Raw genomic sequence first — 17,503 nt, forward strand, 5'->3', positions numbered from 1 at the left:
AGAACTATCTTTGAAAAATTCATATGGTAATTATTGATGCCAAAATTGAGGAAAATGTTGAGATAATAATTTTCCAATGTAGTTTTCTTATTGCTATATAACCTGCAAAGCAATATTTCTGGGTATATCTTTGAAGGTGTTGTATACACAGACACATATGTCTTGTAGTCTGAATCACAGTAAAACTACAGTATAGCTAATTATGGCAAATTGTAACCATAACTCACTATGGCAATAATAATAGGCCAAGTATGCATTGTGTTAATGTTCTCTCTTGTGTTAAAAAAATCATACAATTTTAAATACAAATACATAATATAAATGTAAGATATGAACTTATTCTTTGCATTTAAAATTATGAACATTATTACACATATGAAAGGACATTACATACATATACATACAAGACAAATATAGCCATACCAGCTAACACTGGCCAACCAATTAACGTTCTCATAATCAATCAATCCTCTTGTATATTTAATGTTTGACTCTTATCTATGCATAGGAAAGTCTATAATTCAAAGTATTATTACTTGACCATGCATGCAATTTATGATGTTAAACATCCTTATGTCATCAATATTTTTCTCCCTTAGGCTAAAAACTAGCACAGAACGTCTCTCCTTTCCAAAAATAAGAAATAATATTTCTGAATCCAGTTAAATACAAAGGATACTACAGTGTAAACCACTGATTTTTTTAAAAAAAAAGAATACCTCCAGTTATATCATGAACCTACTCATCTATTATAATATAAAGATATTCCATAGTATATCCTCCAGTTCAGAGGCTGAATATCCCTTAAAAAAAAAAAAAACTATGTACAAACATCACATTCAGCTGCCAATTAAATTAATTTGGCCATAGAGATCATACGTAACTTGCTAAGAATAGTTAAAGATCTAAATAATTAAAGTTGCAACTTTGCTTGTCACATGTTTTTTAATTCTTTCTCCTCAAAGAGTTTTAAATGATTTTTTTTTCAGACTTTTAATGATTCATGAGTAATTTGATGCCACTCTATTTGCATCTATCAGAGGACAAGTTTTCCAAAATCTTGAAAAAGTCGGCATAATTGATCAAGTGGCTTTTCATGTGAGAAGCATCAGCGCTCTTTGCCTTATGGCCTTACCAAATGGACTAAACAAAGCTCTCAATTTGCCAGCAGGAAGTGCATCTACCATACCACCATTCATGGATTCGTGCTGATAAACAGCAATTATTTAAATGTATGTTTCTATTATTATAAACCATTCTTCATAGCAAAGTCAGAGAAAACGTTGTAAGAGATCTTGTGGAATCTTTGCTATTATTTTTTCTAGTGCTCACAGACTACTCCCTTTTTCTTTCTTGTTCACGTCTTACACATCACTTTGCTTAAAGAATATATTTCATTTAGATGCCTCCTCTCTACGGCAATGATCTGAGTGTTCTTTTCCCGTGTCACTCCGGGGTGGAGGGGATTCAGAGGAATCATCCATTTAAAGTTTCACCTCTGTGTAAATCTTTCAGCAGTGTTTAGGAATGTAATGACCTACACGTACACCTTAACAGATCTGTACAGTGACCAAGAGACGAAAAAATGCAGTTAGGTGAAGGGACTAGGTCAGCGGAGTGACGAATTAGAGATTCATGGAATTCAGAGGTTCATTTTAATCTCAAGAAATAACAGATTATAATAGTTAGATGGCATTGGGCCTTTCAACAAAGAAACAGAGTCAGAACACAGATTGGGAATGTCTACCAAGAGAACTGTTTAAGATTTCAAAGCTTTTTGCAACTTTCTTATGTTTGTTATTCTCTTTCATTTTTAAAGCAATTAGCATTAATTATTAGACCTGTGGACTAGTGTTCAGGTATAAAAAGCAGCTCATCTCCTGTTTTGAGGTTAGTTTGGGGATGAGGAAAAGGGTAGGAGACCAAGAAATAAAGGAGGTGGTGATTCTGAGGAGGAGAGAGAGTCAGTTCAGAGTTCGGTTTTCGAAGATGTAGAGGATGAAGCACATAAAAGTGCTGGAGTAGACCTGGAATGGCCTGAGCACAGAATTAGCAAAATCAGAACAAACATAATCTGCATAGCTCTTCTATCATTTCAACTAAAACTCAATAGTATGAAATCAGAACTCTTTCACTATGTGGTTCCCTGTGCAAACTCTTTCTCATTTAAAAAATATCCACACAATATGCCACATAAACTCTCCACAATTTTATGTCATATAAGGTACCATTCTTAACCCCATTTTATAGATGGGGAAACTGAGGTACAGAGTTAAATAAATTGAGTTTAGTATCAGAGTTGGGACTTGACACCCAGGTACTCAGACTGCAGAGTCTCTGCTCTTAACCTCTCAGTCATGCTGACTTGCCCCAAATTCTTTTGTTGTCCACTAGGCTATAAACTGTATAGTTAGTTATCTTTGTTATCATGAAGATGCCTCATTTCTATTCTCCTGTGTTTTTCTGTCATGTCCAAGAATCATTTACTCAAGATTATTCCTCCATGAAATAACTTATTCTTCTCTGCCAACAACTATATATAACTAACTTTCCACTGTGTGTTGATTTTTACTGAAGTAGTGAAAACAAAAATGAAAAATAAGAAATGGACTGTCCACACTAGAATGAAAGCATTCAGTTATAGAAAAGGTAGGATTCTAAGTTCAGATATTTATAGATCATATAAAAGTGGTGGTTCTTTAATTGAAAAAACAATAGCAAACAAACAAACAAAAACTCCTGAGACACAAGAAAACACATAGGATCTAAAAGACAGTCTCAAACATACTGAAAAATTATTAAAGACAAGAGCAATTCTAAGGCTCAATTTTTTTCTTTGGTTCAGATAGCCTATAGTAATTAAATTCTACTAATTAACATAGAGTTGAAGTCAACAAAAGTCCAGTGAGAAATAAAGAAAAAAATAATCTTACCTGCAGACGTGTGTTTGAACTTTTCACTTTTCTTCTTCCTCCATTTCCAAGGTTTGAAAATCCTTCCCAAATTGGCAAACTTACTTCTCCTGCGAATGGGTGGGGTATGGGTACCTGGGACGAGGGAGTCAGAACGCATCGCCGCCAGCCTCTCCACTTCCTCAGCTTGTTTTTCCCGAAGAGAAAAAGATGAAAATAAAGAGAGAGAGAGAGAAAGTGTTAAAATGGGAGCCTCACAGATGGCCAACGTTTTCCATGGTTACAGATAACAGAAACCACATGACTAGAGTCCCATTTCTCTTTTTGCCTTTTGGAATTTACATCAACACCAAACTGCTTTAAAGGCTGGGGACAGTCAGCCAAACCCCAGGGATCTGGAAGACCCCAAGGAAGCTTGCCCAACCTTAACTTGGGCTTGAGAAGGAGGAAAGGAGGTGGAAGAGGAGGAACAGAGGCCTCTTGACACATCAGAGACTCTCCCACACAGCAGGGAGGAGGCATCAGAAGAGTCAAATGATAGTGTAACTACCGGCACAGCAATTTCTCAAATAAGACTTGGCAGATGCGATCACTATAACACCGTCTGCTGAGAAAAAAGGGAGAAAACATTTATCAACTGTCTATTCCAGTGCCAGTGTCTCCACCACCCACGACTCTCTGTTCTACTACCCTGCTTTACCCAGACCAGCAGAAGCACTGGAATCTCTTGAATAAGTGGCTCCACCTTAGGGTTACTGACTTATTTTAGAATCACTCACCCTTTATTAGATTTCATGATTGCCTTAATTTCTCTCAATCTCTTGTTTCTAGTGTTTTGTTTTAATACTACTAATAAAAAGATTCTTAGAAATTGAGAGCTGAAAGTAGCTTTAGAGACCATCTAGACCAGCGGTCCCCAACCTTTTGGCACTAGGGACTAGTGCTCTTATAAGAATCTAATGCCTGATGATCTGAGGTGGAGTTGAGGTGGTGATGCTGGTGCTGGACAGTGGCAGCAAATATGGATGAAACTTTGCTCGCTGGCCCGCTGCTCACCTCCCATTGTGTGGTCCCGTTCCTAACAGGCCACGGACCAATCCTCTGATTCTCGGTGTGGGCGGGGGAGGGAGAGGTGGAGGAGTTAGGAACCCCATAGTAATTTTACATTTGAGGATACGCAAACTCATAAAGCCTACTGGGGACCCTTTCTTAAAGGCTACAATCACCTTGACCACTTTTATCATTTGAAATAAAACCAACTCTTTTCCAACTTATATGAGAATTTATACATCCCTGTGAGATAAATAGATTGTGACTTAAATTTTTAAAACAGGAATAATCAGAGAAAATAACCTCTCTGGCAAAGTCAAGAGAATGGGAGAGACTCACCTTTCCAGAAAGTCAAATTACATCTAGAGTTGTGGCTGATCTAAAACCACTCTATTGGACTTCTAACACTGTCTTTCAGAAAAATTATGTGGACTTTTGCAATATAGGCTGTCCTCAGAAGCTCAATGTTACAGCCTGGTAGCGTGTGTGCTGTCATCTGAAATGGGTTAAACTCAGGAGATTCATTCATTCAACAAGTGTATATGGAACATCTACCATGTGCCAGGCAGTGTGCTATGATGACAGATGATGACAGGTTGGTAAAGGCTACTGGCAGCACAACTGAAAGGAAGTAGATGAATTTGAGAGATTTCTGGGAAGCAAAGTCTAGAGCTTAGTGACTAATTGGCCTGAGAGAGAGGAGGCAGATCTTTCCCGATGCCCAGATTCATGTCAGTGGAATGGCGCTTTCATTCATGGAAATGGGAACAGAAGAAGGGGAGGTACAGGATTGTGAGTGAAGACAGCAACAATTTAGATATGTTGCATGGTGATGGCACTTAACCCTTTGATTACACAGTTCGATATACTAGTAGCTCCTCTTTTCAATCATTGTAAGCTACCACTTAATACTGTACTAGACACTGATCATTTCTGGGGCAGACACACAAAAGAATTGCTAAAATGGTTGAGCATAGAGTCTAGAGACAAGGGGCTCAGTGCGTAAAACTGTCGAAATGAGAAACCACATAAATTTCAATGGAGGCAAAGAGGAGAGAGCAGCTAATTTTGCTTCGTAGTGTCAGAGACGATCCTAGGGATGTAATGTTTGGCTCGCTTTTGAAACAGGAAGAACAGTTATCCCTAAAAGGGGAAAAGGGAGAAGTGGATCCCTGGAAGGAGAACATACCTAAAAGGAACAGAAAAGGCTGAAAGAGCATGGCATGTCTAGGAACTGCAAAAAACCCAGTGAACTGCGAGCATCTGATATACTAGAGAGCCAGAGGAGAGAGATGGTGGCTGGAGGAGTCTGGAGCCAGATCATGTAAGCTTTTGAAAGGTATTGTTAAGCGTTTGGGTTTTATCCTATAAATAGAAAAAAAAAAAAAAAGATGAGAATTTGAGAATGGAAATTGTCATTATTACATTCCACAAATAGGTATAAAGTGCCCACTGTATACTAGACGCTTAGGTGATGCCGGTGAATAAAAACGACAAAAGCACCAATTGGTGGAGCTTACACTGGGAGGCAGGGTAGGAAGCAGACAATACACATTAAAACTAAGTATGTTAGAAGATATGTGCTTTGGAAGAAAAATAAAAGAAAAAGTGGAACATGGTAAAGGGCATCAAGAGTGTCTAGATAGGGCAGAGGTTCAGTATAAGTAGCCTGATTGAAAAGCTACACAATCAGGACACAAGTTTTTTCTAGACATATTACTGTAACCACAATGGGAACCTGAACCAGAGTCTGAAGAAACAGGTGGCAGAGAGAGTAATAAGGAAACCACTGCAATTGTGTTGAGGGATAGTGACTAAAATCCAAGTAGGGCAGTCACAGAATGACATTCAACCCGGGGTAGAATCAACAGATCTTAGTAACTTTCTGGATAAACATGAGGGAGGGTAAGGAAGCAAGAACGGCTGAAGTTTTTGCTTTTCATGACTGAGTAGACAATGAAGACTTCCCATTTTTAAAAGAATGTTGATTATAAGAGAAAGAAGCAGAATAGGATGATAGATCAACGACAAGGGCTTTGTAGCAAGATACTACAGGGTTTTTTTTGCAAAGTCTCTCTAAGAGTTTGTATTTTATTTCTTAAGGTAACAGAGAACTATTGAAGGGAAATTTGCCAGGATGGGGATATGAAGACTTGGTCTGGTCAGTAGACTGAGCTGCAAAAACCAGTAGAGTGTAAGAGATCGAAGATGTAGGAAAGAGGCAGAGAAGTAAATGAAACAGTGTTTTTAGGGAGGAGAAAAGAAGGTGGAATCAAAACTACATCCAGAAGTGTTAGTCGTCAGAAGGTTTTATTCTGAGTTACTGCAAGTTTGAACTGAGATCTCTGATCACAAATGGCAGAGATCGGATGTGGACTTCAGGGGGCTCGGTCTAGCAGCAGTGGGTAAAGTGGATTATTGGAGGCTGAGGGAAGAAAATAAAGATCGAGGAGAGTTTAAATAAGTTTGGGTTGCAGGGTGGCTAAAGAGAGTAATTAACAAAAATCCCAGCCACAATGAGAAATGAGAAGAAAGCCAAACGGAGCAAGTAAACAGCCTCTGGAACAACACTGACTTTGGAAATTATTCTCTGTAAATGGTATCAGCTTCTTGAATTGGTTGGTGCTTCTTCAGCAATGCTCAGTAGCTGGGTAGCCACCTAGGCAGTGACAACGGTGGGAAATTCTACCAAGGAGGTTTTCAGTTCAGGATAGAAGTCAAGGCAAGATAATCTAATGATTTGATTCTCACAAGATCACTTTCTCTTTCACATCCATCACCTTTTCCCCATTTCTTACTTTAGTTTATAATCTTATTGTTACTTGTCCAGATTTTGCAAATCTCCTAACCTACCTGCTCAGCCCCAGTGTCCTGCCTTTAAACCTATATTTTATACTGTTGCTAGATCATTCTTATAGAAGCCTGCTTTTCTCAGAAACTTTCATTGGCTTCCCACAACTTACAGTACAAAGTTTTCATGTCCAGTTTTGGCCATTAGGAACCTCCATCGGAGAGACCCTCCCAGAATTATCTCCTAGTATCTCTCTCAGCACTTGCTGCAGACAAAACGAAACACTCCTGCCACAGCAGCCTTATCCTGGGGTATGCAGATTCCAATGGGCTTCAAGGAGGCCATCAAACCACTGGAATTATGTGAAAAGTTCTGTGTGTACTTGGGTATCTGAGTGTGGTTGGAACAGTTTTCATCTTTTTTCATTTCTACAAACAGCCTAAGACACAAAAGGTAACGTTTTTAAAGTATCCAGGCTGAGGCTTCTTGAATTCAGCCAACCTAAAACATATGCTAAAGGTTAAAGGGAGAGATTATATACTGACTCTTAAAAAAAATAAAAATAAAAATAAATCAAGATACGAGTTATTAAAGATTGATATTGAGTTCACCCTCATATTTGGCACTCAATTGTGATTTGTTAACTAAGTAAATGAATGAAGGTATTTGATTCAGCTTATGAATATCAGTATTATCATTTGTCTGAAGAAAAATACACCATTAGGACCAAAAATTGTTTCATAGTCACATCTTTAAGAAATGAATAAAAATTATTCTGAAATTGCCACATTGAAATAATTATAAGAAATTAGGAATGCTTTGAAAAACCTGGAGTGGCAAGAAGCTAGAAGAGCATTGTAAAGGCATAATTATAACTCCATAATTAAATGTATCCTTAATAAGTATATTATTAAATTCAAGATGTTTAGCCCTTAAGTACACCAGAATTGAACAGACTAGATGACTCTAAATTTAATTTATTTATAATTTAATCATCCACATTACTTTTTTCCCCTAATTCACTCGATGACAGCTTTGCCACCAGACAATGAAATTGGAAGAGTGAGAAAAGATGCCAATTGTGAATACAATTTGAAGAAGAACAAAAGAAAACAAAACTGGGCTCAGAATAAAGTGTTCTCCAACTGACTACAGGGACATGAGAAAGAACGGGATGGAGTCAAGTGGGAGACTACAGGTGTACAGGCCAGGATGTTTATAAAATCAGCCCTCACCCAGGCCCAGTGCTCTCAATGTGGCGTCCTCATGCTGCTGACAGAGGAGACAGCTAACTGGAAAAAATGCTCACTGAAACATGAATCAGCTTGAATGTCAACTGCTAGGACTAAGAATGCTGAATCAAAAGGTAGGAAGCTGGGCAGCTGAGCTAATTCTGATTGCTGAGGGAGAAAGGGAAGCCTGGACCAGGTGACCTGTGGTGTCTTTCCCACACCACCCAAGTAGCTGTGTCTGTGGGCGCTCTGAAGCCCGCCCCTTGTTGTAGCCTGGGGTTGCTCCAGATGGGCTCTTAGAACATGCGATGACAGGGAGGTGGGGTGGGCAAGGGGTATTTCAGCTGGCACCCTTATTTGTCATGGTTGCTTGGTTTTCATAAGGCTTATCCAAAGAAAGCACCAACTTTGGTGTCCCGATGGCCTAGAAAGTGTTAGTCATATACTGTCCCCCTGAGAAATGTGGAAAGAAGAAAGCCACCGGTGTTTGTGTTCTCTGATGTCTAGCCAACAACAGGGGCTGGGACATCTGGGGCCCCGACTGTAGATCTCTCCATGTACCAAGTGCTCCTAGGATTTTTGGAGGACCAGATATAAATAGGATATTTGCTCCTCAACCCAAAGTGAACACAAAAATAGAATGCTGATGTAGCAGGATATGATAACACTCACTTTTCCTTCCAATTTCATTAGAAGAGATTATGTTTTCACCATATTTCACTATCCTAGGAGTGGAGGCCAAAATGGGGGTGGAGGTGAGGTTAGCTGTCAGTAGCTACACTGAGCTTCCCAGGGCCTAAACCTGTCACCTTTCTGCCACAAAAGCATCACCTTTTCTTACAGCTGCAAAATTATGTCATATAGGTACCTAGCCATTCAGAAAATTTTCAACAACTGTGGTTTTCTCTTTTTAAAAAATATACTTCCAGTTTTACAGAGAGGCCTTATGGCAGGGAAATGAAAGACTAATAAGAATTCAGGCATAGGAGGGCGATATTTTCCTCTTTCACTCCATAAGTTATACCACACTCTCTTATAGAGGCCTGATCCCTTTGACAAGTTTCTGTCCAATCTAGGACTGATCTGTATTAACTACGAGGTGTGTTTAAAAATAAAAACTAAAAAGGAGTGATACATTTTTATTCTAAAATCAGGAGCCTCCGCCTTGTCCCATGAGTTCAGGAGGGGGCTTTGAGGTACGGGGTATTAGAGGAGGTAGGCCATGGGGAAATGGGAGGCTATTCTGCTCAGAAAACATTGCCTGGGTTAGAGACCACATATGAGCCTATAAGAGGCTGGGAGATAAAACAAAACTGCCACATTGACCACAGAGCTATGAAAGGGTTCAGTGCAAACACAGATGTGTTGAAAATTCATTAGTGTTAATATTGCTGAATATGAGAGCTTGTGGTGTTCTCACCCATCTCCTCATTCTGTCTTTTCCTTGATCCCTACTACCTTTACCTAGTCTTCTACCCTCTGTGTACCACCCTCTTCTTCCTCATCCCTTAGCACTGAGTCAAAGATAGATACAATCTGTATATTAGAACTAAAGTATGAACACTGATATTGGCCAAGCAGTGTTAATGAGAATACAGCTGAATTTATTTTATTTTATTTTGAACACAGCTGAATTTAACAAAGGGTTTGTTAATCTTAATGCAGGGGTCCCCAACCACTCCCCCACCTGGCCGCACAACAGCAAGCGAGAGAAACTTCTTCTGTATTTGCAGCCGCTCCCCAGCTCTACCATCACCACCTCAGCTCCACCTCAGATCATCAGGCATTATATTCTCATAGGAGCATTGGTCCTTGGTGACAAAAAGGTTGAAGACCACTGTCTTAATGCAAAGTCTGCTTAACTTGAATATTGTAGGCCTCGAGAAGGAGAAGGAGAGAGCGCTGGTGTCCCTCACTTTTCTGGAAACACAAGTGGCTGCCTTCTCTACCTGGAAACCACCAGAGGAAATACCAATTACATGCCACACAAAACCATTTTCACATTCCAGACACAGCCATTATGTACCATCACAGCATTTGAATCTTGGCCACTGTACCTCTGGGGGGACATAACATGTTTATATTGAAACAGCTGTTAGTCTCGTTGTTACAAGAAGGGTATTTTTCATGGTGGAAGAACCAATAGTGGGTGTGACTGTATGACACAGTCCTGTGGGTTGGGAAATGGTGGGAGAAGAGAGTGAGGCCGCATATACCGAAGTCCATGATCCTCAGCATATTTGCTCAGGCACTTGGCCAACTTCTTCCTCTCTTTCTGGTCCCAGAGATTTCTGCCTGGTAGGAGGCAATTCTACCCACTGCCAGGAGCAGGTCCCAAAGAAGGTTTTCATAGGCTTGCCACTGCCTTTGGCACCATGAACAGGCTGGCACCTTAGCTAAAGGACACAAAGACACTATGCCAGCATGCAGGGTAATCCATGGGACCAAAGATGGCCCAAGTCATGTTCCTGTTAATCTCCTCTTGAAGCAGTAATTGAAATGCAAGAGGAATACAAGGATGCCCCTAAATCCTGTGCCCTAAGATGTACTGATTTTAAAGAGAGCAAAGGGAGCAGCTCTACTGGGTCTAGAATCATATGCCATTGTAACAGGCAGAGGCTGTATGACTCACATGGTCTACAGCAATAGTCCCCAACCTTTTTGGTACTAAGGACTAGTGCTCCTATGAGAATCTAATGCCTAATGATCTGAGGTGGAGTTGAGGTGGTGATGCTAGTGCTGGGGAGTAGCTGCAAATACAGATGAAGCTTGGCTTGCTGGCTCACCACTCACCTTCAGCCGTGCGGGCCGGTTCCTAATAGGCCATGGACCGGTACCAGTCTGCTGCCCATGGGTTGGAGACCTCTGGTCTACAGAGCTCTGCATACCGTTAACAGGGTTTTTGGTTTCCTCATATCAGGAAGGGAGAATCTAAACTTCCTTAGGCATTGACGTAGATGACAACGATGATGGCAATAACAATCATAAAAGTATTAATAAAAGTGACTACCATTTTTTAGTCACTGAGTCTGTGCCAGGCACTGACCAGAGCACTTAAAGTATTACCTTATGTAATCCCCACATTAACCTCATAAGAAAGTGTTATAATTATCCCCATTTTATATTTGGGAAAATTGAAGAGAAACTAACAAATAGATAGGCACAATTCTCAGAAGAGAAACACATTCTATTTTCAAAAATACTTTCTCACTCTGTGAAAGGCTGGCTTTTTGAATCTCTGTATTGCTGACTAAAGTAATAGGAGGGCTTTGGAGACAAGGGAAGAAATGAGCTTCTTTTTGAAAAGATTGCAAAATAGATGCCTATAAAAATTGACCCTACTCTAGCCAGAAAAAAAGAGGTGTTACCTAAGATATCATACAATATATGCATACCTGTATGTAGGTGCCTTGGAAGATATCCGCCCTAGGTCAGTAGGACATGTAGAACCATAAGGACATTCTCTACTATGCACCTACACTACAGGCTACAATTAGGAACTCAGCAGGTACAAGTTTGGCCTGGAATTGGGTCAGATCCACTTCATTTAGAAAATGATATGTACTGTGTATAGTGGGAAGAATGTTAGTTTTGAAACCAAGAGAATGTGAATTCAGGTCCAGAAACTACAGCTTAATAGTTGTTGGTGGCCAGGTTATTTTTGGCCTCCCAGCAGGTGTTATGTGCTTCCTAATTTTCCTTTGGAGAATCACCTCTCTTTTACTCTAGTCCAGGCAGTTCTGGAAAGGAGCATCTCAGTCCTGACTCCAGGGATGGGCACCCGACCCAGTGCAGGACAATCAGAATACTGCGTTCTCCACCTTCCAGCTCTGCCAGGTATGAGCACTCGAGCCTAATCAGGCAATAAGACTCAGTTCTGGGTTTTGCTGGGACTGCTGCTAGACATGCTCTTGCAACTGGGATTGTAGGTCAGGTAGGCTCTACCTAAGCCTGGTCAAAGCAGGGGCCATAAACTTAAAAACCATCACTCAGACTTGGTTAATATTAAAAGAATTTCTAAGTCATAATGATAATTCATATGCTTTGAGAGGAAATAATCCTATTATGTCAAATACTTCATATTTCCTAAGTACTATGCTGAGAGGCTATTTATATTCCATGACCACAGGAGTCAATGAACAAACAGCATTGCTAATAGACCAGACCAGATGTGGGGAAAAGTCTTAATTTTAAATTTATCCAGGTCTGTGTTGTTGTATTTATTGAGATAATAGATGTTATCAGCAAAATTCTTTCTGAGATATTTTATACAAAATTCCTGTTTCATCTCCCAGGAATATAACTTTCAACCACAAAAGCAGGTAATGACTACAAAAAATTTATAAAACATTTTATTGTTCATTTAATCCATAGACTATATTTGTGTTGGGAGTGGAACTTGTTTATTTAAATGGCAAATGAATTCCCAAGTCTTGTGTTAATCCAAAGCAACAATCTAAATAATTTAGATTATTTGTTCATCTTAGAATCTCAGACCCCAGGGTCTGTTATTCTTGAAGTAAATAAATCGTGCCTCTCACAGATTCAAATCAAAACTCAACAAAACCTGGTTTCTCCTGCAGGAGTCAGCAAAATTTCTGTAAAGCCAAATCGTAACTACATTGGGCTTTATGGGTCATTTAGCTGGTGCAAATACTCAACTCTGCCATTGCAGCACAGAAGCAGCCATAGATAGACAAATGTACACAAATGGGCAAGGATGTGTTCAACAAAATTTTATTTACAAAAACAAGCAGCCAGCCTTGGAGACCATACTTTGCCAGCTGTCATCCTATATAGGACGGAACTGCTGGCAATCTTTCTGTCACCTTGAAGGGAAAACTTGCTTGATGATTGAGACATTAGAAAGGGGGAGGCGGGGTAGGGAAGCTGAGGGAGGGATGGCTCAAGTAAGACTGAAACTTCATTACATCATTTGGGGCCCTGGATCCAGCTCTGCTTGAAACCACTCTAACACTGGAGATTTTCTCTATGTAAACCAATAAATTCTCTCTTTTTACTAAAGCCAAGGTGGGTTGGGTTCTTTCTCAGTTAGAACTAAAAGGGTTCTGAAAAATTCACTGAGCAATCTTAGGAAAGTCCCATCAGCTTGCTCTCCTATAAAATGGGGATAATACTGACTTGTAAAGATTAGCTAATACATACTAAAAGCAGCATCCTGTTGAGGCATAGAACAGGAGCACAAGAAATGGTATCTAAAAATGAAACATCTCCTCTGGTACCAGGCAGACTTGTTCCTAGCCAATAAGGGCTCCTTTGGGGGTGAAATTCCTTACTACTGTACCACTAAGATACTCTTTAAGAAATTACATGCATTTTTCAAGTTCTGTTAGCTTTGAATTGTGCCAAGACCCTCCAAGCTGTCGGATCTCAAAATTTAGTGTGTATAAGATAATCGATTAATATATCTGTTAAGTATTTTGATCCTTGGTCTTCATCTTAGACCTGCAGAACCAGAAATGTGAATTTATAAGCAATCCAGGTAATTTTGATGCAAATGTCCTGAGACTCACACTCTGATGAACATGCTACAGCATTCCTACAAAAGCCTAGAATCCTACTGTCTTCTCCCCAGCTAAATCCATAGCCTTCAGGAGGTTGGCTAAGGAGGAAGATTGCTAATATAGAAAATTATTATGCTTCGGTGGTGTCTGCTAGTCCCAAACCCCTCAAATCATTGGGGATTCTTTAAAGATGCCTAATGTTCATGCACTGCTTTAGTCTTCCTAAGTGTTTTTACATCTATTATCTCATTAGATCTTTATAACATCCCCATTATGTAGGCAGGGTATCAAATTTCTATTGTTTCCCTATAATTATGATTAACATACTATTTTCTCAAAGAATCACATCAAAATTTAGCCTTTTTAAGACTCTAAGAAAGTCTGCAATAAACCCTGTAAATTTTGTTTAACCCTGCATTTCCCAAACTTGATTTAATCACATATATGGTTGGTTGGTGTTTCCTTGTGGAATGCCTTTGAAATCTCATTGTAGACTAGTGTTCTGTGGAAGACAACTTGCAAAATGCCATGGTAGTGTCCTTTTTGTCCCCTCTATGGATGCAGGAAATTAGACAAAGAGGGGTCAAGTGACTTGTCCAGAATGTGCTGACTCATACAGAGAGTTAAAGGGGCTCAGGGCTCCTGAGTCTAGAGATTGGTCAATGATCACTCACACCTCTTATATTGTGAGTAGCTTGAGAGTACTCAAGACCAGGCAGTGTAGGTTTTTTAATTCAACTCTTTCAAAGTCCTTCCCTCTACAATACTCTCAAGGTTAATACGCTTCACAGCATTTTTTCTCCCTTGAGCTCATTCCAAGATCTCATAATAATAGCTACTTGGTTACCTAGTTAACACAGGATGGTAGAGAACCTATGAAACCTCACATTCCACTGAAGAATCACTTCTTAAGTCTACTTCCTTTGAAGCTCAGATATCTCATTTTCTTTCTCTGATGACATTACAGTTTCCTTATTTACCTCCCCATTAGTTCACAGATCAATTTGTTAGTGCCAATTGTCATTTATGTAGTGACTGTGTGAAACCTAAACAGCACTTCTGAAAAAATTTTTTAGCAAGATTGTTGATTCTTGCTAAAATATCCTTGATTTTTTTCCCCCTTGTTTGTATAATTTTCATGTGTGTGTATAATTATCATCAATAGCTCTAACATGGGCCTGCCGTGACAATTATTCAGAAAGTAAGGGACTCTGCTTATATATTTTTTAGACTTTCACAGGAATTCTTAATTTTCTTTGTTTCAGAACACAAAAATTGAGTTCCATTAGTCTTTTTTCGGAGTTAAATGTTTTATTCTTTTTTCCTGTCAATAATTTATTCTTTTCCTGCATGAAAGATATTCAATTCTAAAGAGGTCTCAGCAGGGAAAGTCATTGGTTAGTTTTTCCCCGTAAGAAGTTCTGAATTCACATTGAATTAGTTTACTTTTAAGTTCTTATTTTTTTTTTCTAATGGCTGAATACATTGACCTCAGAGCCTATTATTTGAACTCTGAACACCAAGAGTTAAGCTCTAGTCATCAAGTAGCTAGCTCTGTGACCATTAGTACACTAACTAACCTCTCAGAACTGCACTTACTTAACAGTAAAATAGGGATAACAACATCTACTTTTCTGATTATATAATCATTATATTAACTTATGAAAATTTTAGGTAATAATTGGCACTAGTGTGTGTTCATTAAATATTTTCTGACCTCAAATTTAGGGTGTTGATCAATTTTGCATGTTAATTTTTATCTGAATTCACTTTGGGTTCCACTTGAATTCCTCTGGAGGTATGGAAAGATGGGGGCTGCTGTGTCTTCGGTAGAAGGCACCAGAAAGTATCATTAATGACTATCAAATAAGACCCACGCTCCAGAGCATCAATGAAACTAACCGAACAGCACCACTTCCAGCCAGGAAACCTCCCCAGGTTGCTGAAGTTGAATTGTTAGAATCATGGCTTATACTATGTCAACCATTTCTTCCCATTTTACTTGAAATATGGTATTTTAATTTATAAAGCATCTTTCTAATTTTCCTTTGAGGTTACATTAAAAAAACAACAACAACAACAAAAAAAAACTGGTCATAACTAAATTAGCTCTAATTGGGCTAGTCCTCTTTTCTCTTTGCAAAGTTTCCAGGCACTAAACAAGACATCAGGTCAAAGAAAGGAAAAAGGGGATGCCATATGAAATAGGCTGAGGTCAGCACACTGTCCTCATATCTGTCCCTTTAGACACTTTCAAGAAGTATCAAGGCCCAAGGGCACATGCAGTTATGATGCACTAACTCAGCAAACATTCATTACACATTTATTGTGCAACTCAAATTATGGGATAACAGATTTGAGGAAAGAGAAAATGAAGTTCCTATTCTTTAAAATCCTAAAATGAAAAGTACTACACAAAAGCAAACATTATTCTACTTTTAGAGTAATTTGAAATTGATGTGGACATATAAAGCACATTTATAATGAAAGATAATAGTAATTCTTTGCTCTGTGTGACAAAATAATCTTAAAGGTCATTATTTAATGCAAAAGCATTATCTTTCTGGAGCCAAACACCAAACTTAAAAAGAATATTAATATTTACAGATAATTCCTGACTATCCTAGAGTTATTTTAACAGGGAAAAGAACTTTATTTGCTTTTAGCCAATTCTGAGAATCTCCACACTCAATAAGTAGCTACAGTATCTAAGATGCCCTGCTAGCTTTGCATTCAACTCCTTATTGATCTGCAACTAGTTTCTGAATGATAGATCCATTCTCTTGAATGTGGGACCTTGGTCTGGAATCCTCATTAGGTCAGCAATAAGTCAAAATGGTGAGAACCAGAGGGGTTACTGACATGAACTGCTGTCCACACTCATAATTCTCCCACTTTACCAGAAAGTGTTCCTTGAACAGTGTCTGGATTCAGCAGACACTAGGCAATATTGATAGGACAGTTTACTGCAGAGTTCATCAAATATCAACCTTGGCTATTTTGAAATTGAAAGCAAAGGAAGCCTCTTTGTCATTGAAATGCAAGATTTGTAGAAAAATAGTCTCTCCTCAATTCACATTTCCTGCTTTTGAACCTACATATTAGTGGAAACTCTTAACTTTTTTTCAGGATTTTTCCCATTTGAAATATAAATGCCTACTGTGTGCAAGAGGAGTCAATGGTCATTTTCACGGCAACTTTTGGACTGTTTTATCATATATTAAGCACTTGCCCAGTTTTTACATCATTTTGCATGTTAACAAACCAACAAGAGAGCTAAAGCAAATATTCTAATCTCTGTTTTACAAAAGAGCAAACTGACAGTGGCAGAGATGGCTCGTTTCCCGCCAATATCCATTCTTCCCTTACTTTTTATTGACAGTTTCTTGTTTTTTTTGCCCAGCTAAAAGACTGTTTCCTAGCCTCCTCTGAAGGTAGGTGTGGCCATATTATTAAGCTTTTCCATTGAGCTATAAGCTGAAGTTTTGTGAGCAACTTCTGGGAAGTCTTAAAGGGAAGGGAGGAGCCATTTCTTCAGTCTGTTTTCCCTTCATCCTTTTTTCTAAAGCAGAGATGTGAGGGCTGGAACTTGGCAGCCATTATGAAAACAAGGGCCGCCTCATAATAATGAAGGAGCTGTAAGTTAAGTGACATCTTTGTCCTTAAGAACTCTGTGGAGCCATCATACACAGCAGCTTTTAACTGGCTGTTTCTGCACTTTTTTGTGAAGGAGAAATAAACCCCAATCTTGTTTTAGTTATTGTTATTTTCACTCTATTTGTTTCATGCAGTTGAACCCAATGCTAATGCAAAGAAGTGACTTGCTTAAATTTATACAAACTATATTTTGTAAATGGCAGAACACCAAGTGCTAACATACGTGTTCATATTCTACACACTCTCTGGCAGAATTTTAGAACCTCTTATAACTTGTTTCTTAACCTGTAAAGAAGCCAAATATATATATATATATATTATAATTTATATAATTTA

The 17,503-nt window shown here is 38.8% G+C and overlaps 1 protein-coding gene across 6 annotated transcripts in view; it reads right to left on the reverse strand.

Moving 5' to 3' along the window:
* PHACTR1 (phosphatase and actin regulator 1) overlaps positions 1-17,503 on the reverse strand; it is a 489,864-nt gene that overhangs the window by 190,074 nt on the left and 282,287 nt on the right. For all 6 annotated transcript variants that reach the window (XM_025044937.1, XM_025044935.1, XM_025044940.1 and 3 more), the window contains one exon: positions 2,934-3,098. In XM_025044937.1, the coding sequence (XP_024900705.1) occupies positions 2,934-3,098 (165 nt within the window). The remainder of the gene's footprint in view (positions 1-2,933; positions 3,099-17,503) is intronic.

Source organism: Pteropus alecto, unplaced genomic scaffold, assembly GCF_000325575.1.
Source record: "Pteropus alecto unplaced genomic scaffold, ASM32557v1 scaffold121, whole genome shotgun sequence".
In the NCBI taxonomy this organism is placed as follows: Eukaryota; Metazoa; Chordata; class Mammalia; order Chiroptera; family Pteropodidae; genus Pteropus; species Pteropus alecto.